Genomic DNA, 23,341 nt, shown 5'->3' on the forward strand with positions numbered 1-23,341 from the left:
TTTTTTTCTATGTCACTGAATACATTTGGACAAGGAAGCTTTAAACATTTGGAGGGATTTCCCATAAATTTCTAAGTGCTCTTAGACTGTCAATAACTAAAAGTAAAGTGAAGTTTTCCAGTCTTTTCTTTAGAGTAACTGAAGAATGATTATAAAGTTAAACATTTAAAGTTCTAAGTATTTAATTTAATAATTAAGTTAAAAATTAAACCTATAAAGGTGATAGAGGGATATATAAATATCACCGTTACTCCTGATTTTAGTCGACGTTGACCTCCCTGATTGTCTCCAGCATAACAATTGCTAAAATATTAAGCAAATTGAGAGTAACTAAAACAAAAGTTTTAGAAGAGTTGAAAATTGTATTTCTAAATTATGAGTAAAGGATAAAAATTGGCCAGCAATAGGATAATTATACAGACAATAAATTGGAGAAAGGGTATACAAGAAAAAAGTAGACTGACATAATAATATTCAATTATAAAATTATTGGTAAATTTTTAAATTATATTTAGCAAATTTCCAATCCATACTGTCCTGTTTATAGTATATCATACTGACAAAACTGATTCTGTTTTTGAATTTTAGACCATGACACTTCGAAAAATGGCAGACCATTTGTCCACGCGTTAGTACAACAATCAATAACCATAAAATTTAATCACATTTTTTAATGTGATTTTAACAATAATACATAATAATGATTGTTATTATAACAAAACTACATGATATTAATTAAAAGTTGTTCATCGATAATTATATCGTTTAAGTTCTCTATTGAATTTAGCATCCTAATCCATATTAAATTTTATAAAAACTTGCGTTGCATATTTTTATGTTTCTAATAATAATCTTATTCCATCTTAATAAAGTACTTCAAAACATGATAAAATGTGTAATTTTTAGTTAAAAAATACATGTAATTTGGAGTATTCGCAAATTCGTTGTTGTAGTAAGTAGATCTTTATATTAGGATGGTGTTTGAATTTCTGGTTCTATATGTATTTGTACTGTGAATGTACTATCGAAGCCATATTTTAGAAAATTTTATAAACTTACTGCACCAAATTGGCTACCTTTTAAATTTAGCCACAAATCATATTAAATAAGATTTGCGGTTGGCATTTATAGATGAGAGTAAAATTTTGGAGTAGGTGAGTCTATAGAACTTCTTATACAATAAAATAATTCTAACAGAATTGTTGTTTGATCACTGGATTCTAAATTATTAATAACAAATTGTACATGCATGTGCATATTTCAAATACATAATATATTTATTTAATTTAATGCTTACAATAATTTATACATTTATAGAATAAGCAAATTAAATAAATAATTTAAATTAATAATAAAATACATTGAATTTATAGGAGCATTAATGCAGACATCATATTTCTCATTTTATTTGAACAATAAATTAACATTTATTTTATATCTAAAGTGTGGAAAATGATATTTAATTATAAAGTTACTGGTAAATTTTACATTGGTACTTTATTCATTTTACATGACGACTTATTCAATAATATTGATAATAATTTAGTTCAGGATAATAAAAACTAAAAGAGAACATTTCTTTTATATTAAAAAGACATTTTCAATTTACATATGGAGTAATTAAGGATTCATTTAATTGAACTTGATTTTAATTATTAATATTCAAAAGATATTTTGATTAAAAACAAATATTATGTTTATATTAAAACTTTATTTTATTATATTTTTTAGGACCACTGCTTTACCATTTTGGCTTTTGTGTTTTGAATAAATTTTGCTTCACTTTAAAGGCATATTCATTTTGGCATTGAAAGAATAACAGTTTACAGTATTTTCTTATAATTAATTGTTCTTTTTATCAAGTATATCGAACATACACCAGAGTACGAAAAATAACTCCACATTTTTGTGTTTCCTTCGTGTATTTTTCCAATTAAATACTTCATTTTTGTCTCATCTAAAATACTGTTTCCCATCAGTTTCATTAACATTTAGTTTAATTTGTTATTCTTAGTTATGTTTCCTTTTTTATCTTGTAGCTACGTTGATCAAGAGAAAAAAATTCATTAGAAAATGTAATTTTTAAATTCGATGCAAACTTATCAATAGATGATATGCACAATTTAGTGTTAAAAAACAAGTAATTTGGATTAAACACAAATTGGTTATTGCAGTAGTAATAATTAATTACTTGAAAAAATGACTAAAAGTACTTATAAAAACGTATAAAGGGACAATTATCTCATTCCACGTGGGTCACTTCCACTAAGTATATCTCTGTATTAAGATGATGTTTGAATTTCTCGTCCTCGTAATTGTAGTTGTTCTATGGGTGTACTACCGAAGGCATACGAAGCACATGAAGAAATACGAGAAATTTTATAAACTTTCTGCACCAAACTGGCTACCTTTTGTGGGAAATAGTTTGCAAGTACTGGGAAAGAGTAAGAAGTGTTCATAAATGTGTACAATACATTATTACATTTAATAATAATTTTATTTTTAGACTTATTACTTGTCTCAGAAGATGTCAACAAAAACGTAGGAAATCCCTGTGTGATGTTCATACCAACCCGACATTACCTGACCTCTAAACCAGCAGATTTAAAAATTCTGCTCAATCACCCAAATGTTTTAGAAAAAAGTGTCCAATATGAAGTTCTGAAGTGTTGGTTCAGAGATAGTTTGTTAATAACCGAAGGTAAATCTTATAGTATTATAAATAAATAACTTTTATTTATTAATTTTAGTTCCAAAATGGAAGAAAAATAGAAAATTAATTTCTAAGAGTTTTATTCAGGAGGTATTGAATTCGTTTATCGATGTAATGTATGAAAAAACTTGCATTTTAACAAAAATAATAGGAAAAATCGATTTCAAAAAGAATAGTATCTTTGAATTGTTTGAACAATACACATTAGATACTTTTTGTGGTAGGTGCGTACTTTATATTATTTAATAGAGTTAACTTTATTTTTTCAGAAGCGACATTGGGAATTGAATCTTCAATATTAATAAATAATGAGACAAAATTTACTGAAGCTATTTCAGAGTTCGTTTGTATATAGTTTCATATAAACATTTTATTAATAACATATTTTAGAGCTCAAAAATTAATGATGTCTCGACCACTGAATCCATTAGAAATGAATGACTTCATATTCAACATTTTCTTTTCCAAATCTAAAATCATTAGAAACTTCGTTGATTATATGAACGATTTCATTCAAAATGTGAATATTGTTAATAACATTTTTATTTTTAAATTTCATTTCTTACAATTTGATTTTAGATTATTGATAAGAAGAAAATACTGATAAGTGAAAACATATGTAAGTTAATCAACTTTTAAAATCGATTAAATATTTATCATATATGTATATTTCAGACGTATGTAACAAATATAAATTGCCCGTTCTTGATTTATTGCTGCAAAATTATAAAAATGAGAATCTAAATGACGAATATATCCGAAACGAAATGATTCTATTCGCTGCAGCAGTAACAAAATTAGTAATAAATATACATATATAGCCAATTAAAAATGTTGTTTTAGGCCACTGATACAACTGCTTATACTTTGTCATATACATGTTTACTGTTGGCGATGAATCCTAAAATACAAGTAACAACTATTTTTTTTTTAATTCTCAACTTTCATTTTTATTTTTATTTTAGGAAAATGTTTATGAAGAAGTTATGGAGGTTGTTGGAGAATATAGAACAATAGATTGTAGTAATCTAGTTAATTTAAAATACACTGAAATGGTGATAAATGAAGCTTTAAGATTAATTCCTGTTATTCCATTAATGGGGCGACGCACAACTGCCGAAATAAATTTAGGTAACATCTATCGATCAATTGTTTCATTAGTTGTAACTTTCATTCGTAGGTGAAATAGTCATCCCAGAAAATACAGGAATAATTCTAGACATATTGAGTTTGCATAGAAACCCGGAAATTTATCCGGATCCCCTGAAATACGATCCAGATAGATTTCTACCCGAAGAGGTCGCAAAAAGGCCCCAATACAGTTTTGTGCCTTTTTCTGCTGGTCCAAGAAACTGCATCGGTGAGAAATATAAATGAAATTAATTAAGGTTTAAGTTGCAACCGGCAATTTTAGGTAAAAAATATGCAATGATGTTTATGAAAATGGCTATAGCTAATATTGTGAGAAATTTTAGAATTTCAACAAAACACAAATCGATAGAAGAGTTTAAATTTGAGTCCAGCATTGTGATGAATGTGACTCATCCAGTTGACTGTAATTTTACTTCCAGATAATTTTAAGTAATAATAAATTGTACGGTATTTGTAAATTTATTTAATAAATACTTCTGGTCATATCAGTATAATTTTTTATAATAACAAGTAAAATGTCCTTTTAAATTAAAATAGTAAAAATGAGTATTTTAAATTAAAATAAACACTAATACAATTAACTTCTTTAAATATTTTACCATACTCACTAATAAACAAGTTTTTCAAATGTTAAAAATTTATTTAAATTGAAATTGAATAATTCACTAAAATTGTTATTGTTAAAACAAAATTTTAAAAAATATGGAGAATTTGTTGTTTAAGTTCTTTTTATCATTTTCTGTTATTCCCATTTAGAATTTGTAAATTTATGTAAAGTTATACGACGTACTACGTATAAAAGTCGCAACCGTTAGGTTTATTTTACATTTATAAAAATTTAGTAATTGTTACTTAAGTTTAAAGAAAGGTGTTATTTATTCATCTTTACATTTCTAAATTAATTCGTGTTTGTACACATTTTTATATTAATGAAGCAAAATGTTGTTTGAAATATTAGATTTAAAGTTGGCCATGTTATGGTATACGTCAAAATTCAAGGAGAGAAGCACAAGAGGAAATACAAGGAATTTTATGCTCTTTCAAATCCAAAAATGTTGCTTTTAATCAGAAGTATACACTATGGCTTTAAAACAAATGGTAAAACAAACGAAATTTATAAAAAATCACGTAAATGGTCGTATATCTTAGGTATATTAGGAATTAATTGCTAATGGTATATTTTTAGTAATTAGTTTTATTTTTAGATTGAACCATGTTAGTTTAATTTTAGTATCACGGACCAGAAAATTGCTTTCTAAAGGGTTCAATGAAGTAATTTTGGATTCTTTTGTACTTACGGCAAGTCGAAATTTCCAAATGTTACAGGGGCGAATTTATGGTATACTATATACAAGTTAGTACGGAAATTAGAATAGAATAGCAGTGGTCCAATTTTAACTAAGCAGTTATACATAAGAAGACAAAAACTGGTTAGAATTTGTTGTTTAGGACACAATTCAGTATTTCATTCCACTTTTGTGATGTTTAAACCTATTTTTCGTACCAATCCAAATTAGTTCAGTAAAAGTCAGTGGGCCATCATAGGCAGCAGGCTTCTTCGGCCTTCTCACCACAGACTATGGAACCCTCAGCGTCAAGTAGAGGTCTAGTCAAATGGAATACCTCAAGACAAAATTGACCTCAATGGTTGGTCAAAAATCTAGTTCCTTGTGGGGGTCCTAATACTTATTAGTTTAAATGTTTTTAGATATCACTATATTCATTATCTTTTCCTTGTCACTGAATACATTTGGACAAGGAAGCTTTAAACGTTTGGAGGGATTTCCTATAAAGTGCTCTTAGTAAAGTGAAGTTTTCCAGTCTTTTCTTTAGAGTAACTGAAGAATGATTATAAAGTGAAACATTTAAAGTTTTAAGTATTTAATTTAATAATTAAGTTAAAAATTAAACCTTTATATATCCCTCTAACACCGTGACTCCTGATTTTAGTCGACGTTGACCTCCCTGATTGTCTCCAGCATAACAATTGCTAAAATATTAAGCAAATTGAGAATAACTAAAACAAAAGTTTTAGAAGAGTTGAATATTGTATTTCTAAAATATGAGTAAAGGATAAAAATTGGTCTGCAATAGGATAATTATACAGACAATAAATTGGAGAAAGGGTATACAAGAAAAAAGTATCTTAACACTGACATAATAATATTCAATTATAAAATTATTGGTAAATTTTTAAATTATATTTAGCAAATTTCCAATCCATACTGTCCTGTTTATAGTATATCATACTGACAAAACTGATTCTGTTTTTGAATTTTAGACCATAACACTTCGAAAAATGGCAGACCATTTGTCCACGCGTTAGTACAATAATCAATAACCATAAAATTTAATCACATTTTTTAATGTGATTTTAACAATAATACATAATAATGATTGTAATTATAACAAAACTACACGATATTAATTGAAATTTGTCCATCGATAATTATATGGTTTAAGTTCCCTATTGAATTTAGCATCCTAATCCATATTAAATTTTATAAAAACTTGTTGCATATTTTTATGTTTCTAATAGTAATGTTATTCCATCTTAATAAAGTACTTCAAAATATGACAAAATATGGAATTTTTAGTTTAAAAATATGTAATGTGGAGTATTCGCAAATTCCTTGTTGTAGTAAGTATATCTTTATATTAGGATGGTGTTTGAATTTCTCGACCTATATGTATTTGTACTGTGGATGTACTATCGAAGGAATATTTTAGGAAATTTTATAAACTTACTGCACCAAATTGGCTACCTTTTAAATTTAGCCACAAACCATATTAAATAAGATTTGCGGTCGGCATTTATATATGAGAGCAAAATTTTGGAGTAGGTGTGTCTATAGAACTTCTTATACAATAAAATAATTCTGACAGAATTGTTGTATGTTCACCGGATTCTAAATTATTAAAAACAAATTGTGCATGCATGTGTTTATTTCAAATACATAATACATTTTTTTAATTTGATGCTTACAAAAATTTTTACATTTATAGAATAAGCAAATTAAATAAATAATTTAAATTAATAATAAAATACATTGAATTTATTGGAGCATTAATGCAGACATCATATTTCTCATTTTATTTGAACAGTAAATTAACATTTATTTTATATCTAAAGTGTGGAAAATAATATTCAATTATAAAGTTACTGGTAAATTTTACATTGGAACTTTATTCATTTTACATGACGACTTATTCAATAATATTGATAATAATTTAGTTCAGGATAATAAAAACTAAAAGAGAACACTTCTTTTATATTAAAAAGACATTTTCAATTTATATACGGAGTAATTAAGGATTCATTTAATTGAACTTGATTTTAATTATTAATATTCAAAAGATATTTTGATTAAAAACAAATATTATGTTTATTTTAAAACTTTATTTTATTATATTTTTTAGGACCACTGCTTTACCATTTTGGCTTTTGTGTTTTGAATAAATTTTGCTTCACTTTAAAGGCATATTCATTTTGGCATTGAAAGAATAACAGTTTTCAGTATTTTCTTATAATTAATTGTCCTTCTTATCAAGTATATCGAACATACACCAGAGTACGAAAAATAACTCCACATTTTTGTGTTTTATTCGTGTATTTTTCCAATTAAATACTTCATTTTTGTCTCATATAAAATACTGTTTCCCATCAGTTTCATTAACATTTAGTTTAATTTGTTATTCTTAGTTATGTTTCCTTTTTTATCTTGTAGCTACGTTGATCAAGAGAAAAAAATTCATTAGAAAATGTAATTTTTAAATTCGATACAAACTTCTCAATAGATAACATGCACAATTTAGTGTTAAAAAACAAGTAATTTGGATTAAACACAAATTGGTTATTGCAGTAGTAATAATTAATTACTTGAAAAAATGACAAAAAGTACTTATAAAAACGTATAAAGGGACAATTATCTCATTCTACGTGGGTCACTTTCACTAAGTATATCTCTGTATTAAGATGATGTTTGAATTTCTCGTCCTAATTGTAGTTGTACTATGGGTGTACTACCAAAGGCATACGAAGCACATGAAAAAATACGAGAAATTTTATAAACTTTCTGCACCAAACTGGCTACCTTTTGTGGGAAATAGTTTGCAAGTACTGGGAAAGAGGAAGAAGTGTTCATAAATGTGTATATTACATTATTATATTTAATAATAATTTTATTTTTAGATGCATTACATGTCTCAGAAGATGTCAACAAAAACGTAGGAAATCCCTGTGTGATATTCATACCAACCCGACATTACGTAACCTCTAAACCAGCAGATTTAAAAATTCTGCTCAATCACCCAAATGTTTTAGAAAAAAGTGTTCAATATGAAGTTCTGAAGTGTTGCTTCAGAGATAGTTTGTTAATAACCGAAGGTAAATCTTACAGTATTATAAATAAGTAACATTTATTTATTAATTTTAGTTCCAAAATGGAAGAAAAATAGAAAATTAATTTCCAAGAGTTTTAATCAGGAGGTATTGGATTCGTTTATCGATGTAATGTATGAAAAAACTTGCATTTTAACAAAAATAATAGGAAAAATCGATTTCAAAGGCACTAGTATCTTTGAATTGTTTGAACAATACACATTAGATACTTTTTGTGATAGGTGCGTACTTTATATTATTTAATAGAGTTAACATTATTTTTTTAGAAGCGGCATTGGGAATTGAATCTTCAATATTAATAAATAATGAGACAAAATTTGCTGAAGCTGTTTCAAAGTTAGTTTGTATGTTGTTTCATATGAACATTTTATTAATAACATTATATTCTAGAGCTCAAAAATTAGTGATGTCTCGACCACTGAATCCATTAGAAATGAATGACTTCATATTCAACATTTTCTTTTCCAAATCTAAAATCATTAGAAACTTCGTTGATTATATGAACGATTTCATTCAAAATGTAAATAATGTTAATAACACTTTTATTTTTAAATGTCACAATTTGATTTTAGATTATTGATAAGAAGAAAATACTGATAAGTGAAAACATTCGGTTAAATATTTGAAAACATATGTAAATTAACCAACTTTTAAAATCGATTAAATATTTATCATATATGTATATTTCAGATGTATGTAACAAAAATAAAGTGCCCGTTCTTGATTTATTGCTGCAGAATTATACAAATGAGAATCTAAATGACGAATATATCCGAAACGAAATGATTCTATTCGCTGCAGCAGTAACAAAATTAGTAATAAATATACATATATAGCCAATTAAAAATGTTGTTTTATGCCACTGATACAACTGCTTATACTTTGTCATATACATGATTACCGTTGGGGATGACTTCTAAAATACAAGTAAAAAATATATTTTTTTAATTCTCTACTTTCATTTTTATTCTTATTTTAGGAAAATGTTTATGAATAAGTTATGGAGATTGTTGGAGAATATAGAACAATAGATTGTAGTAATCTAGTTAATTTAAAATACACTGAAATGGTGATAAATGAAGCTTTAAGATTAATTCCTGTTATTCCATTAATGGGGCGACGCACAACTGCCGAAATAAATTTAGGTAACATCTATCGATCAATTATTTCATTAGTTGTAACTTTCATTCGTAGGTGAAATAGTCATCCCAGAAAATACAGGAATAATTATTGACATATTGAGTTTGCACAGAAACCCGGAAATTTAGTCCGGATCCCCTGAAATACGATCCGGACAGATTTATTCCCAAATAGATCGCAAAAAGGCCTCAATACAGTTTCGTGCCTTTTTCTGCTGGTCCAAGAAACAGTATCGGTAAGAAATATAAATTAAACTAATTAATCTTTATGTTGCAACCGGTAATTTTAGGTAAAAAATATGCAATGATGTTTATGAAAATGGCTATAGCTAATATTGTGAGAAAATTTAGAATTTCAACTAAACACAAATCGATAGAAGAGTTTAAATTTGAGTCCAACGTTGTAATGAATGTGACTCATCCAGTTGATTGTAATTTTATTTCCAGATAATTTTAAGTAATAATAAATTGTATGATATTTGTAAAAATATTTAATAAATACTTCTAGTCATAATATTTTAAATTTAAATAAATACCACTGCAATTAACTCCTTTAAACATTTTACCATACTCATTAATAAATAAGATTTTTCAAATGATAAAAATTTAATTAAACTGAAATTGTATAATAATACTTCCATAATTGTATTGTTATTGTCATAACAAAGTTATAAAAAATATCGAGAATTTCTGGTTTAAGTTCATTTTTATCATTTTCGATTATTTCTATTTAGAACAACTAAATATTAGTTTAAAATTTTATAAATATTAAATGTTTTTAACTCAACTAACCCAAACTGTAAACCAAAATTGAATGAAATCGATCCACTGGTTAAGAATTGTACTGATGGTAAATACAGAAGTTTTGAAAGATCTTTTTATCGTAATTAATTAAGCATTGATTAAAACAATATATACGTTTTAATTATAGTTTCAAGAACTGTGACAAAATGTAACATTTTCAGAAATAAATAAAATTTAATAGTTTGAACTGTAATTATTTCTCTCCTCCACAACTACTAAAATCTCTTCTGTCACCAAACCAAAAGGCATTAATCAAACGTAAAGAAAAAACAAAAAAAAATGTATTAATTGTAAATATAAAAAACTCAAAACTTTAACATTAAGCAAACAACTGTTTTGGAAGAGTTGAACATTGTATTTGTAGAGTACGAGTAAAGGGTAAAAATTGTTCAACAATAGGATAAATACACAGACAGTAAATTGGAGAAAAGATGTACAATATTCAATTATAAAATTACTAGTAAATTTTAAAACTATATTTAGCAAATTTCCAATCCATACTGCCCTGTTTGTAGTATATCATGCCAGTCTGTAATTTCAATAAATCTCATGCTGTCAAAACTGATTCTATGTTTGAATTTTATTCTATGACGTGGAGGTCAAACGCTTTAAAAAGTGACATACACATAAAATTTTAACGCATTTGATTATCGTAATTTTAACAATTATACATAATAATGTTTGTAATTACAACAATACTACACACTATTATAATAATTAAAACTTATCCATCGATAATTATGCTTTGGTTTAGGTTCTCTATTGAATTATCATCCTAATCCATATTAAATTTTATAAAAACTTGTTGCATATTGATTCAATTAATAGTATTAAAGATTATTGCACAATTAAAGGTTTCATTATTCTAATTAATTAATTATTTCCTATCAATAAAATTATGCACAAGAGTGTTGAAACAGTTGGCACGTTTTTGAGGACTAACATGATAAATCGCTATTTAATAAGATTTTTAGATATGTCTGATACATTGTCTTATAGATTCGTTGATCAAAAAAATATATAAATCCATTAGAAAAGGTAATTTTTAAATCCGATACAAACTTCTAGATATAAAATACATTTTTTAAAAAACTGTTATATTAAATTACTTCCCGAACAACAGTTATTAGAGATATAAGTTTCTAATAATAATGTCATTCCATTTTAATAAAGTAATTCAAAATATGACAGAATGTGTAATTTTTAGTTTAAAAACACATGTAATTTGGAACATACGCAAATTCGTTGTTGTAGTAATAATAATTAATAACTTTTTAAAATTAGAAAAAATATTTATTAAAACGTATAAAATAACAATTTTCTCCTTCCACGTGGTTCGCTAGCACTAAGTATATCTTTATATTACTCGTCCTGTTTGTGTTTGTACTGTGGGTAAACTACCGAAGGTATATGAACCACATAGAAAATTACGAGAAATGTTATAAACTTACTGCACCAAACTAACTGGCTACCTCTTAAATTTAGCCACAAGCCGCATTAAATAAGATTTGCGGTCGGCATTTATTGATGAGAATAAAATTTTGGAGTAGGTGTGACTATGGAACTTTTTATACAATAAAATAATTATATCTGAGTTATAATTTTTTCACTGGATTCTAAATTATTAAAAACAAGTTGAGAATGCATTTGCATATTTCAGATATATAATATATTTATTTAATATAAATTAATAGGAAAACTTGTACATTTATACAATAAGCAAATATTAACAATTTAGTTCAGGGTAATAAAAACCAAAAGAGAATATTTCTTATTAGAAAGACATTTTCAAATTATTTACAGAGCTGTTAGGTATATATATATATATATATATATATATATATATATATATATATATATATATATAATTGAACTGATTTTAATTATTAATATTCAAAAGATATTTTGACTAAAAACAAATATTGCGTTTATTTTAAAAGTTAATTGAAAACATTTCATTATATTATATTTTTTAGGGACCACTGCTTTACAATTTTGACTCTGTGCTTTGCATTATTTTTATTTCACTTTTAAAGGCATATTTATAACTGTTTTCAGTATTTCTTTATAAATATTATTTTTTATTAAGTATAACGAACATACACCAAAGTTAGAAAAACAGCCCCACATTTTAGTGTTTCCTTCGCTTTATCTGTCAATATCTATTATATTTTTCCAGTTAAATCCTATATTTTTCCTCATCTAAAATACTATTTCCCGTCAACTTTCATAAACATTTATTTTTATTTCTTATTCGTACATATATTTGACACCTTATCTTATAGATTTGTTGATCAAAAGGAATAAATTGATTAGAAAATTTAATTTTTAAATCCGGTACAAATTTCGATATATAACATAAATTAATGTTAAAATACAAGTAATTTCGAATTTACGCAAATTCGTTTTTCCAGTAATAATAATTAACTACTTGTAAAAATTACAAAATGTGCTTATAAAAACATGTAAGGGGACAATTTTCTCATTCCACGTCGTTCACTTCCACCAAGTTCATTTTTGTATTAAGATGATGTTTGAATTTGTCGTCTTATTTGTAATTGTACTATGGGTGTACTACCGAAGGCATAGGAAGCACATGAAGAAATACGAGAAATTTTATAAACTTTCTGCACCAAACTGGCTACCTTTTGTGGGAAATAGTTTGCAAGTACTGGGAAAGAGTAAGAAGTGTTCATAAATGTGTACATTAATTATTTAATAATAATTTTATTTTTAGACTTATTACTTGTCTCAGAAGATGTCAACAAAAACGTAGGAAATCCCTGTGTGATATTCATACCAACCCGACATTACCTGACCTCTAAACCAGCAGATTTAAAAATTCTGCTAAATCACCCAAATGTTTTAGAAAAAAGTGTCCAATATGAAGTTCTGAAGTGTTGCTTCAGATATAGTTTGTTAATAACCGAAGGTAAATCTTACAGTATTATAAATAAGTAACATTTATTTATTAATTTTAGTTCCAAAATGGAAGAAAAATAGAAAATTAATTTCTAAGAGTTTTAATCAGGAGGTATTGAATTCGTTTATCGATGTAATGTATGAAAAAACTTGCATTTTAACAAAAATAATAGGAAAAATCGATTTCAAAAAGAATAGTGTCTTTGAATTGTTTGAACAATACACATTAGATACTTTTTGTGGTAGGTGCGTACTTTATATTATTTAATAGTATTAACATTATTTTTTTAGAAGCGGCATTGGGAACTGAATCATCAATTCTAATAAATAATGAGACAAAGTTTACTGAAGCTGTTTCAATGTTAGTTTGTATATAGTTTCATATAAACATTTCATTAATAACATTATATTTTAGAGCTCAAAAATTAGTGATGTCTCGACCACTGAATCCATTAGAAATGAATGACTTCATATTCAACATTTTCTTTTCCAAATCTAAAATCATTAGAAACTTCGTTGATTATATGAATGATTTCATTCAAAATGTGAATATTGTTTTGAACATTTTTATTTTTGAATTTCATTTCTTACAATTTGATTTTAGATTATTGATAAGAAGAAAATACTGATAAGTGAAAACATATGTAAGTTAATCAACTTTTAAATTCGGTTAAATATTTATCATATATGTATATTTCAGATGTATGTAACAAAAATAAATTGCCCGTTCTTGATTTATTGCTGCAGAATTATAAAAAGGAGAATCTAAGTGATGAATATATCCGAAACGAAATGATTCTATTCGCTGCAGCAGTAACAAAACTAGTAATAAATATACATATATAGCCAATTAAAAATGTTATTTTAGGCCACTGATACAACTGCTTATACTTTATCATATACATGTTTACTGTTGGCGATGAATCCTAAAATACAAGTAAACCCTATTTTTCTTTTAATTCTCAACTTTCATTTTTATTTTTATTTTAGGAAAATGTTTATGAAGAAGTTATGGAGGTTGTTGGAGAATATAGAACAATAGATTGTAGTAATCTAGTTAATTTAAAATACACTGAAATGGCGATAAATGAAGCTTTAAGATTAATTCCTGTTATTCCATTAATGGGGCGACGCACAACTGCTGAAATAAATTTAGGTAACATCTATCAATCAATTATTTCATTAGTTGTAACTTTGATTCGTAGGTGAAATAGTCATCCCAGAAAACACAGGAATAATTATTGACATATTGAGTTTGCATAGAAACCCGGAAATTTATCCGGATCCCCTGAAATACGATCCAGACAGGTTTCTACCCGAAGAAATCGCAAAAAGGCCCCAATACAGTTTCGTGCCATTTTCTGCTGGTTCAAGAAACTGCATTGGTGAGAAATATAAATGAAATTAATTATTGTTTAAGTTTTAACCGGTAATTTTAGGTAAAAAATATGCAATGATGTTTATGAAAATGGCTATAGCTAATATTGTGAGAAAATTTAGAATTTCAACTAAACACAAATCGATAGAAGAGTTTAAATTTGAGTCCAACGTTGTAATGAATGTGACTCATCCAGTTGACTGTAATTTTACTTCCAGATAATTTTAAATAATAATAAATTGTACGGTATTTGTAAATATATTGTTTTGGTAACTTGTTATTTTATAATAGTTAAAGTTAAATGCCCTTTTAAATTAAAATAGTAAACATGAGTATTTTAAATTAAAATAAATACTACTACAATTAACTTCTTTAAATATTTTACCATACACACTAATAAACAAGTTTTTCAAATGTTAAAAATTTACTTAAATTGAAATTGAATTATCCACTAAAATTGTTATTGTTAAAACAAAATTTTAAAAAATATGCAAAATTTGTTGTTTAAGTTCTTTTTATCATTTTCTGTTATTCCCATTTAGAATTTGTAAATTTATGTAAAGTTATACGACGTACTATGTATAAAAGTTGCAACCGTTAGGTTTATTTAAAAATTTAGTAATTGTTATTTAGGTTTAAAGAAAGATGTTATTTATTCATCTATAAATTTCTAAATTAATTCGTGTTTGTACACATTTTTAAAATAATGAAGCAAAATGTTGTTCGAAATATTGGTTTTAATGTTGGTCATGTTATGGGTATACGTCAAAATTCAAGGAGAGAAGGACAAGAGGAAATACAAGAAAATTTATGCTCTTCCAAATTGAAAAATGTTGCCTTTTATCAGAAGTATACATTATGGCTTTAAAACAAATAGTAAAACAAATGAAATTAATAAAAATTCAAGTAAGTAATTCAAGTAAGTATTTTAGAATTATTAGGAATTAATTGTTAATGGTATATTTTTAGTAATTAGTTTTATTTTTAGATTGAAGCATGTTAGTTTAATTTTAGTATCACGTTGGAAAAAGAACATAAAAATGCTTTCTAAAGGCTTCAATCAAGTAATTTTGGATTTCTTCGAAATTTTCAAACGTCATACTATGTAGAAGTTAGTACAGAAATTAGAATAGAATAGCAGTGGTTCAATTTTAAATAAGCAGTAATGCCTCAGTATTTCATTCCACTTTTGTGATGTTTAAACTTTTTTTTTATACCAATCCAAATTAGTTCAGTAGAAGTTAGTGAGACATCACAGACAGGAGGTTTCGGCCCTCTCACCACAGACTTTGGACCCTCAGCGTCAAATGGAATACCTCAAGACAAAATTGACCTCATTAGATCAATGGTTGGTCAAAGGTCTGGGTCATTGTGGGGATCCTACTGATTATTTGTTTAAATTTGTAGATATCAGTATATTCATTGTTTCTAACACAACTAACCCAAATTGTAAACCAGAATTCAGTGAAATCTAACCACTAGACTTCTTTTCTATGTAACTGAATACATTTGGACAAGAAATCTTCAAACTTCTGCAGGAATTTCCCATAAATTTCTAAGTGCTTTTAGACTGGCAATAACTAATAGTAAAGTTTTCCAGTCTTTTCTTTAGAGTAACTGAAGAATGATTATAAAGTTAAATATTTAAAGTTTTAAGTATTTAATTTAATAATTAGGTTAAAAATTGTACTGATATTTTTAATTATTGTTTCAGGAACTGTGACAAAATGTAACATTTCCATAAACAAATAAAATTTAAAAGTTGGAACAGTAATATTTCTCTTCTTCACAACTACTAAAATCTCTCCAGTCACTAAACCAAAATGCATTAAACAAATGTAAAAACCAACAAAAGAAAATGTATTAAAAGTAAATATAAAAAAATAAAACTTTTATATCCCTCATGGAGAGGACAACGGTCTTGGATCGGGGGTTCTATCACCGCAACTACTGATTGTGGTCGACTTTCATCTCCTTGATTGTCTCCAGCATAAGAATTGCTAAAATATTAAGCAAATTGGGAGTAAATATAAACAACAGTTTTGAGAGAGTTGAACATTTTATTTGTAGAAAATGAGTAAAGGATGGAAATTGATCAACAATAGGATAAATACACAGACAATAAATTGTGGAAAATGTATACAAGAAAAAAACACTTTGACACTAACATATTAATAATATTTAATTATAAAATTATTGGTAAATTTTAAAATTATATTTAGCAAATTTCTAATCTATACTGTCCTGTTTATAGTATATGTTATTTAGTAATTTCAATACACCTCATGCTGTCAAAACTGATTCTGTTTTTGAATTTTAGACCGTGATACTATTGAAAAGTGGCAGACCATTTGTCCACACGTTAGTACAACAATCAATAACCATAAAATTTAAACATATTTTTGATGTAATTTTAACAATAATACATACTAATGATTGTAATTATAACAAAACTACACGATCTTCATCGATAATTATGTTTTGGTTTAGGTTCTCTATTGAATTTGGCATCCTAATCCATAATAAATTTTATAAAAACTTGTTGCATATTTTTATGTTTCTAATAATAATGTTATTCCATCTTAATAAAGTACTTCAAAATATGACAAAATGTGGAATTTTTAGTTTAAAAATACATGCAATTTGGAGTATTCGCAAATTCGTTTTTTGTAGTAATAATAATTTATAAATTTTAAAAATTATAAAAATGTTTTTATAAAAACGTATAAAATAATAATTTTCTCCTTCCACGTGGTTCACTAGCACTAAGTATATCTTTATATTAGGATGATGTTTGAATTTCTCGTCCTATATGTATTTGTACTGTGAATGTGTTATCGAAGGCATATTTTAGGAAATTTTATAAACTTACTGCACCAAATTGGCTACCTTTTAAATTTTGCCACAAACCGTATTAAATAAGATTTGCGGTCGGCATTTATAGATGAGAGTAAAATTTTGGAGTAGGTGAGTCTATAGAACTTCTTATACAATAAAATAATTCTGACAGAATTGTTGTTTGTTCACTGGATTCTAAATTATTAACAACAAATTGTGCATGCATGTCCATATTTCAAATACATAATATATTTATTTAATTTAATGTTTACAAAAAATTATACATTTATAGAATAAGCAAATTAAATAAATAATTTAAATTAATAATAAAATACATTGAATTTGTAGGAGCATTAATGCAGGCATCATATTTCTCATTTTGTTTGAACAATAAATTAACATTTATTTTATATCTAAAGTGTGGAAAATGATATTTAATTATAATGTTACTGGTAAATTTTACATTGGTACTTTATTCATTTTACATGACGACTTATTCAATAATATTGATAATAATTTAGTTCAGGATAATAAAAACTAAAAGGGAACATTTCTTTTATATTAAAAAGACATTTTCAATTTATATATGGAGTAATTAAGGATTCATTTAATTGAACTTGATTTTAATTATTAATATTCAAAAGATATTTTGATTAAAAACAAATATTATGTTTATATTAAAACTTTATTTTATTATATTTTTTAGGACCACTGCTTTACCATATTGGATTTTGTGTTTTGAATAAATTTTGCTTCACTTTAAAGGCATATTCATTTTGGCATTGAAAGAATAACAGTTTTCAGTATTTTCTTATAATTAATTGTTCTTTTTATCAAGTATATCGAACATACACCAGAGTACGAAAAATAACTCCACATTTTTGTGTTTCCTTCGTGTATTTTTCCAATTAAATACTTCATTTTTGTCTCATCTAAAATACTGTTTCCCATTAGTTTCATTAACATTTAGTTTAATTTGTTATTCTTAGTTATGTTTCCTTTTTTATCTTGTAGCTACGTTGATCAAGAGAAAAAAATTCATTAGAAAATGTAATTTTTAAATTCGATACAAACTTATCAATAGATGATATGCACAATTTAGTGTTAAAAAACAAGTAATTTGGATTAAACACAAATTGGTTATTGCAGTAGTAATAATTAATTACTTGAAAAAATGGCAAAAAGTACTTATAAAAACGTATAAAGGGACAATTATCTCATTACACGTGGGTCACTTCCACTAAGTATATCTCTGTATTAAGATGATGTTTGAATTTCTCGTCCTCGTAATTGTAGTTGTTCTATGGGTGTACTACCGAAGGCATACGAAGCACATGAAGAAATACGAGAAATTTTATAAACTTTCTGCACCAAACTGGCTACCTTTTGTGGGAAATAGTTTGCAAGTACTGGGAAAGAGTAAGAAGTGTTCATAAATGTGTACATTAATTATTTAATAATAATTTTATTTTTAGATGTATTACATGTCTCAGAAGATGTCAACAAAAACGTAGGAAATCGATGTGTGATATTCATACCAACCCGACATTACGCAACCTCTAAACCAGCAGATATAAAAATTCTGCTAAATCACCCAAATGTTTTAGAAAAAAGTGTCCAATATGAAGTTCTGAAGTGTTGCTTCAGAGATAGTTTGTTAATAACCGAAGGTAAATCTTATAGTATTATGAATAAATAACTTTTATTTATTAATTTTAGTTTCAAAATGGAAGAAAAATAGAAAATTAATTTCCAAGAGTTTTAATCAGGAGGTATTGAATTCGTTTATCGATGTAATGTATGAAAAAACTTGCATTTTAACAAAAATAATAAGAAAAATCGATTTCAAAAAGAATAGTATCTTTGAATTGTTTGAACAATACACATTAGATACTTTTTGTGGTAGGTGCGTACTTTATATTATTTAATAGTGTTAACATTATTTTTTTAGAGGCGGCATTGGGAATTGAATCATCAATTCTAATAAATAATGAGACAAAATTTACTGAAGCTGTTTCAAAGTTAGTTTGTATATAGTTTCATATAAACATTTTAATAATAACATTACATTCTAGAGCTAAAAAATTAGTGATGTCTCGACCACTGAATCCATTAGAAATGAATGACTTCATATTCAACATTTTCTTTTCCAAATCTAAAATCATTAGAAGCTTCGTTGATTATATAAACAATTTCATTCAAAATGTGAATATTGTTTTGAACATTTTTATTTTTGAATTTCATTTCTTACAATTTGATTTTAGATTATTGATAAGAAGAAAATACTGATAAGTGAAAACATATGTAAGTTAATCAACTTTTAAAATCGATTAAATATTTATCATATATGTATATTTCAGATGTATGTAACAAAAATAGATTGCCCGTTCTTGATTTATTGCTGCAAAATTATAAAAATGAGAATCTAAATGACGAATATATCCGAAACGAAATGAATCTATTCGCTGCAGCAGTAACAAAATTAGTAATAAATATACATATATAGCCAATTAAAAATGTTGTTTTAGGCCACTGATACAACTGCTTATACTTTATCATATACATGTTTACTGTTGGCGATGAATCCTAAAATACAAGTAAGAACTATTTTTTTTAATTCTCAACTTTCATTTTTATTTTTATTTTAGGAAAATGTTTATGAAGAAGTTATGGAGGTTGTTGGAGAATATAGAACAATAGATTGTAGTAATCTAGTTAATTTAAAATACACTGAAATGGCGATAAATGAAGCTTTAAGATTAATTCCTGTTATTACATTAATGGGGCGACGCACAACTGCTGAAATAAATTTAGGTAACATCGATCAATCAATTATTTCATTAGTTGTAACTTTCATTCGTAGGTGAAATAGTCATCCCAGAAAATACTGGAATAATTATAGACATAATGAGTTTACATAGAAACCCGGAAATTTATCCGGATCCCCTGAAATACGATCCAGAGAGGTTTTTACCCGAAGAGATCGCAAAAAGGCCCCAATACAGTTTCGTGCCTTTTTCTGCTGGTCCAAGAAACTGCATTGGTGAGAAATATAAATGAAATTAATTATTGTTCAAGTTGTAACCGGTAATTTTAGGTAAAAAATATGCAATGATGTTTATGAAAATGGCTATAGCAAATATTGTAAGAAACTTTAAAATTTCAACAAAACACAAATCGTTAGAAGAGTTCAAATTTGAGTCCAGCATTGTGATGAATGTGACTCATCCAGTCGTCTGTAATTTTAGTTCCAGATAATTTTAAGTAATAATAAATTGTACAGTATTTGTAAATTTATTTACTAAATACTTCTGGTCATATCAGCATATTTTTTATAATAACAAGTTAAATGCCCTTTTAAATTAAAATAGTAAAAATGAGTATTTTAAATTAAAATAAACACTAATACAATTAACTTCTTTAAATATTTTACCATATTCACTAATAAACAAGTTTTTCAAATGTTAAAAATTTATTTAAATTGAAATTGTTATTATTAAAACAAAATTTTAAAAAATATGGAGAATTTGTTGTTGAAGTTCTTTTTATCATTTTCTATTATTTCCATTTAGAACGTGTAAATTTATGTAAAGTTATACGACGTACTATGTATAAAAGTCTCAACCTTTATGTTTATTTTACTTTTATAAAAATTTAGTAATTGTTACTTAAGTTTAAAGAAAGCTGTTATTTATTTATCTTTACATTTCTAAAATAATTCGTTTTTGTACACATTTTTATATTAATGAAGCAAAATGTTGTTCGAAATATTGGTTTTAATGTGGGCCATGTTATGGGTATACGTCAAAATTTAAGGAGAGAGGCACAAGAGGAAATACAGGGAATTTTGTGCCCTTTCAAACTCAAAAATGTTGCCTTTTATCAGAAGTATACATTATGGCTTTAAAACAAATAGTAAAACAAACGAAATTAATAAATATTCAAGTAAATAGTCATATATTTTAAGTTTATTAGTAATTAATTGCTAATGGTATATTTTTAGTAATTAATTTTATTTTTAGATTGAAGCACGTTACTTTAATTTTAGTACCACGTTGGAAAAAAAACAGAAAAATTCTTTCTAAAGGCTTCAATCAAGTAATTTTGGATTCTTTTGTACTTACGCCAAGTCGAAATTTCCAAATGTTACAGGGGCAAATTTATGGTGTACTATATACAAGTTAGTACGAAAATTAGAATAGAATAGCAGTGGTCCAATTTTAACTAAGCAATAATGCATAAGAAGATAAAAACTGGTTAGAATTTGTTGTTTAGGACACAATTCAGTATTTCATTCCACTTTTGTGATGTTTAAACCTTTTTTTCATACCAATCCAAATTAGTTCAGTAGAAGTGAGTGGGACATCATAGGCAGGAGGCTGCGGCCCTCTCACCATAGACTATGGAACCCTCAGGGTCAAGTGGAGGTCTAATCAAATGGTATACTTCAAGACAAAATTGACCTCAATGGTTGGTCAAAAATCTGGGTCATTGTGGGGGTCCTACTACTTATTAGTTTAAATTTTTTTAGATATCAATATATTCATTATTTTTAATTCAACTAACCCAAATTGTAAACCAGAATTCAATAAAATCTAAACACTGGACTTCTTTTCTTTGTCACTGAATACATTTAGTCAAGGAAGCTTTAAATATTTGGAGGGATTTCTAATAAATTTCTAAGTGCTTTTAGACTGTCAATAACTAAAAGTAAAGTGAAGTTTTCCAGTCTTTTCTTTAGAGTCACTGAAGAATTATTACAAAGATAAACATTTTGATGGTGAATTTTTAAGTATTTAATTTAATACTTAAGTTGGGAATTGATGTAAATACAGAAGATTCAAAGATTTCCTTAATCTTTTTATAGCAATTAATTAACCATTGATTAAAAGAAGATCTACTTTTTAATTATGGTTTCAGGAACTGTGGCAAAATGCAACATGTCCATAAATAAATGAATTTAGAAGTTGGAACAGTAATATTTCTATCCTTCACAACTACTAAAATCCCTCCAGTCACTAAACCAAAAAGCATCAAACAAATATAAAGTAAAAAACAAAAAAACCATTTATTAAAAGAAAATATAAAAAAATAAAAGTTTAAAATCCCTCATGGAGAGGACAACAGTCTTGGATCGGGGTTCTATCACCGCAACTCCTGATTGTGGTCGACGTTGACCTCCTTGACTGCCTCAAGCGGCGAGTCCAGCGACAGCTGTTTCTCCTGCAACCAATCGTAACTACCAGGCGCCGAATTCGAACGTCCCGACCTTCCTATGTGCTGCCTTTGTGCCGACTTATCGTCCGAACGGTCCGTGCCAATTTGGGTGTCTCTGCGATGTAAAAATGGGTTCTGAAACAAAAGGTTGGGTACAAAACCGTCAACTAGGTGATGCTTGAGAGGTGTATTACTTGGAATGAGTGTTTCTTAAGCATGTGCTTGATTAGAATGAGCGTGTCCAGCTTGGGGATGGAGGTGATGACCTTGGCCACGTCTTCCTCCGTCACCTCCACCAGGTGGCAGTTCTCCTCCTCACTGGGGAGGTGATGCAGCCATTCTTTGGTCACCCAAGGATGCAACTGCAACAACACGCTTTGGTTATCGAATTTACTTGGTAAACCAAGAAGTACTGACTTTGATTTCAGCCAAAGTGATCCTTTTAGTCGGGTCTTTGATCAGCATCTTCCTAATCAAGTCCTTCAGTTCATCGCTAATCTCGGGCTTGTCCGGAAACTCCACCGGCTGGCTCCGGATCTTCGAATACAACCCGATCTTGTTCTCGTCATAGAACGGCACCTTACCGTAAACGAAGGCGTACAAAGTTATGCCCATGGACCAAATTGTAAACTAGAATTCAATAAAATCTAAACACTGTTCTTCTTTTCTTTGTCACTGAATACATTTGGTCAAGGAAGCTTTAAATATTTGGAAGGATTTCTAATAAATTTCTAAGTGCTTTTAGACTGTCAATAACTAAAAGTAAAGTGAAGCTT

General features: G+C 26.9%; 4 protein-coding genes and 1 long non-coding RNA gene across 9 annotated transcripts in view; 4 read left to right on the top strand and 1 right to left on the bottom strand.

Annotated features, from left to right (window-relative positions):
• Window positions 1-2,075: 2,075 nt before the first annotated feature.
• Window positions 2,076-4,436, top strand: LOC109606515 (cytochrome P450 4C1-like). Of its 3 annotated transcripts, XM_049968616.1 has the most exons (12): window positions 2,076-2,269; window positions 2,322-2,444; window positions 2,507-2,701; window positions 2,751-2,933; window positions 2,983-3,052; window positions 3,104-3,233; window positions 3,293-3,332; window positions 3,389-3,501; window positions 3,557-3,625; window positions 3,679-3,844; window positions 3,894-4,073; window positions 4,128-4,436. In XM_049968616.1, exons 2-12 carry the CDS (start codon window positions 2,360-2,362, stop codon window positions 4,286-4,288), a joined length of 1,392 nt encoding a protein of 463 aa, XP_049824573.1. In that variant the 5' UTR covers window positions 2,076-2,269; window positions 2,322-2,359; the 3' UTR covers window positions 4,289-4,436. The 3 variants fall into 3 exon arrangements, with proteins under 3 accessions (XP_049824573.1, XP_049824572.1, XP_049824574.1); XM_049968615.1 differs by lacking the exon at window positions 2,076-2,269 and having other exon boundaries at window positions 2,280-2,444; XM_049968617.1 differs by lacking the exon at window positions 2,076-2,269 and having other exon boundaries at window positions 2,280-2,444; window positions 4,189-4,372.
• Window positions 4,437-7,703: 3,267 nt separating this feature from the next.
• LOC109607765 (cytochrome P450 4c3-like) lies at window positions 7,704-14,767 on the top strand. Of its 2 annotated transcripts, XM_049968614.1 has the most exons (12): window positions 7,704-8,004; window positions 8,058-8,252; window positions 8,302-8,354; window positions 13,245-13,374; window positions 13,424-13,493; window positions 13,548-13,677; window positions 13,737-13,776; window positions 13,833-13,945; window positions 14,001-14,069; window positions 14,123-14,288; window positions 14,338-14,517; window positions 14,572-14,767. In XM_049968614.1, the coding sequence occupies exons 1-12, from the start codon at window positions 7,842-7,844 to the stop codon at window positions 14,730-14,732; spliced, it is 1,470 nt and encodes a 489-aa protein (XP_049824571.1). In that variant the 5' UTR covers window positions 7,704-7,841; the 3' UTR covers window positions 14,733-14,767. The 2 variants fall into 2 exon arrangements, with proteins under 2 accessions (XP_049824571.1, XP_019879795.2); XM_020024236.2 differs by lacking the exons at window positions 7,704-8,004; window positions 8,058-8,252; window positions 8,302-8,354 and adding exons at window positions 12,722-12,891; window positions 12,948-13,142 and having other exon boundaries at window positions 13,192-13,374.
• Window positions 9,096-9,548, top strand: LOC126265809 (uncharacterized). The gene is made up of 3 exons (XR_007548270.1): window positions 9,096-9,194; window positions 9,247-9,412; window positions 9,462-9,548. It is a non-coding gene; the product is annotated as an uncharacterized LOC126265809 (long non-coding RNA).
• A 3,828-nt stretch (window positions 14,768-18,595) lies between the features above and the next one.
• On the top strand, window positions 18,596-20,633 carry LOC109606514 (cytochrome P450 4c3-like). Its single transcript, XM_049968618.1, has 11 exons — window positions 18,596-18,767; window positions 18,824-19,018; window positions 19,068-19,250; window positions 19,300-19,369; window positions 19,424-19,553; window positions 19,613-19,652; window positions 19,709-19,821; window positions 19,877-19,945; window positions 19,997-20,162; window positions 20,212-20,391; window positions 20,446-20,633. Exons 1-11 carry the CDS (start codon window positions 18,611-18,613, stop codon window positions 20,604-20,606), a joined length of 1,464 nt encoding a protein of 487 aa, XP_049824575.1. The 5' UTR covers window positions 18,596-18,610; the 3' UTR covers window positions 20,607-20,633.
• A 1,764-nt stretch (window positions 20,634-22,397) lies between these two features.
• LOC109606516 (calcium/calmodulin-dependent protein kinase kinase 2) overlaps window positions 22,398-23,341 on the bottom strand; it is a 49,579-nt gene continuing 48,635 nt past the window's right edge. The window contains exons 9-10 of one of the 2 annotated variants that reach the window (XM_049968434.1): window positions 22,760-22,927; window positions 22,398-22,700 (exon numbers count right to left, since the gene is read on the bottom strand). In XM_049968434.1, coding sequence (XP_049824391.1) covers window positions 22,494-22,700; window positions 22,760-22,927 — 375 coding nt within the window. In that variant the 3' untranslated portion in view covers window positions 22,398-22,493. The remainder of the gene's footprint in view (window positions 22,701-22,759; window positions 22,928-23,341) is intronic. The other variant, XM_049968430.1, reaches the window with a different exon arrangement.

This window comes from Aethina tumida, chromosome 6 (assembly GCF_024364675.1).
Source record: "Aethina tumida isolate Nest 87 chromosome 6, icAetTumi1.1, whole genome shotgun sequence".
NCBI classification, from domain to species: Eukaryota; Metazoa; Arthropoda; class Insecta; order Coleoptera; family Nitidulidae; genus Aethina; species Aethina tumida.

Excerpts from the sequence above, each read along its gene's own strand:
- LOC109606515 (XM_049968615.1), top strand. The coding sequence starts at position 2,288 with ATGATGTTTGAATTTCTCGTCCTCGTAATTGTAGTTGTTCTATGGGTG. Across the intron at positions 3,502-3,556 it reads TGATTCTATTCGCTGCAGCA|GCCACTGATACAACTGCTTA; the intron begins GTAACAAAATTA and ends ATGTTGTTTTAG. Across the intron at positions 3,845-3,893 it reads AACTGCCGAAATAAATTTAG|GTGAAATAGTCATCCCAGAA; the intron begins GTAACATCTATC and ends TTTCATTCGTAG.
- LOC109607765 (XM_049968614.1), top strand. The coding sequence starts at position 7,842 with ATGATGTTTGAATTTCTCGTCCTAATTGTAGTTGTACTATGGGTGTAC. Across the intron at positions 8,005-8,057 it reads ACTGGGAAAGAGGAAGAAGT|ATGCATTACATGTCTCAGAA; the intron begins GTTCATAAATGT and ends TTTTATTTTTAG. Across the intron at positions 13,946-14,000 it reads TGATTCTATTCGCTGCAGCA|GCCACTGATACAACTGCTTA; the intron begins GTAACAAAACTA and ends ATGTTATTTTAG.
- LOC109606514 (XM_049968618.1), top strand. The coding sequence starts at position 18,611 with ATGATGTTTGAATTTCTCGTCCTCGTAATTGTAGTTGTTCTATGGGTG. Across the intron at positions 19,370-19,423 it reads TTTACTGAAGCTGTTTCAAA|AGCTAAAAAATTAGTGATGT; the intron begins GTTAGTTTGTAT and ends ATTACATTCTAG. Across the intron at positions 19,946-19,996 it reads CGATGAATCCTAAAATACAA|GAAAATGTTTATGAAGAAGT; the intron begins GTAAGAACTATT and ends TTTTTATTTTAG.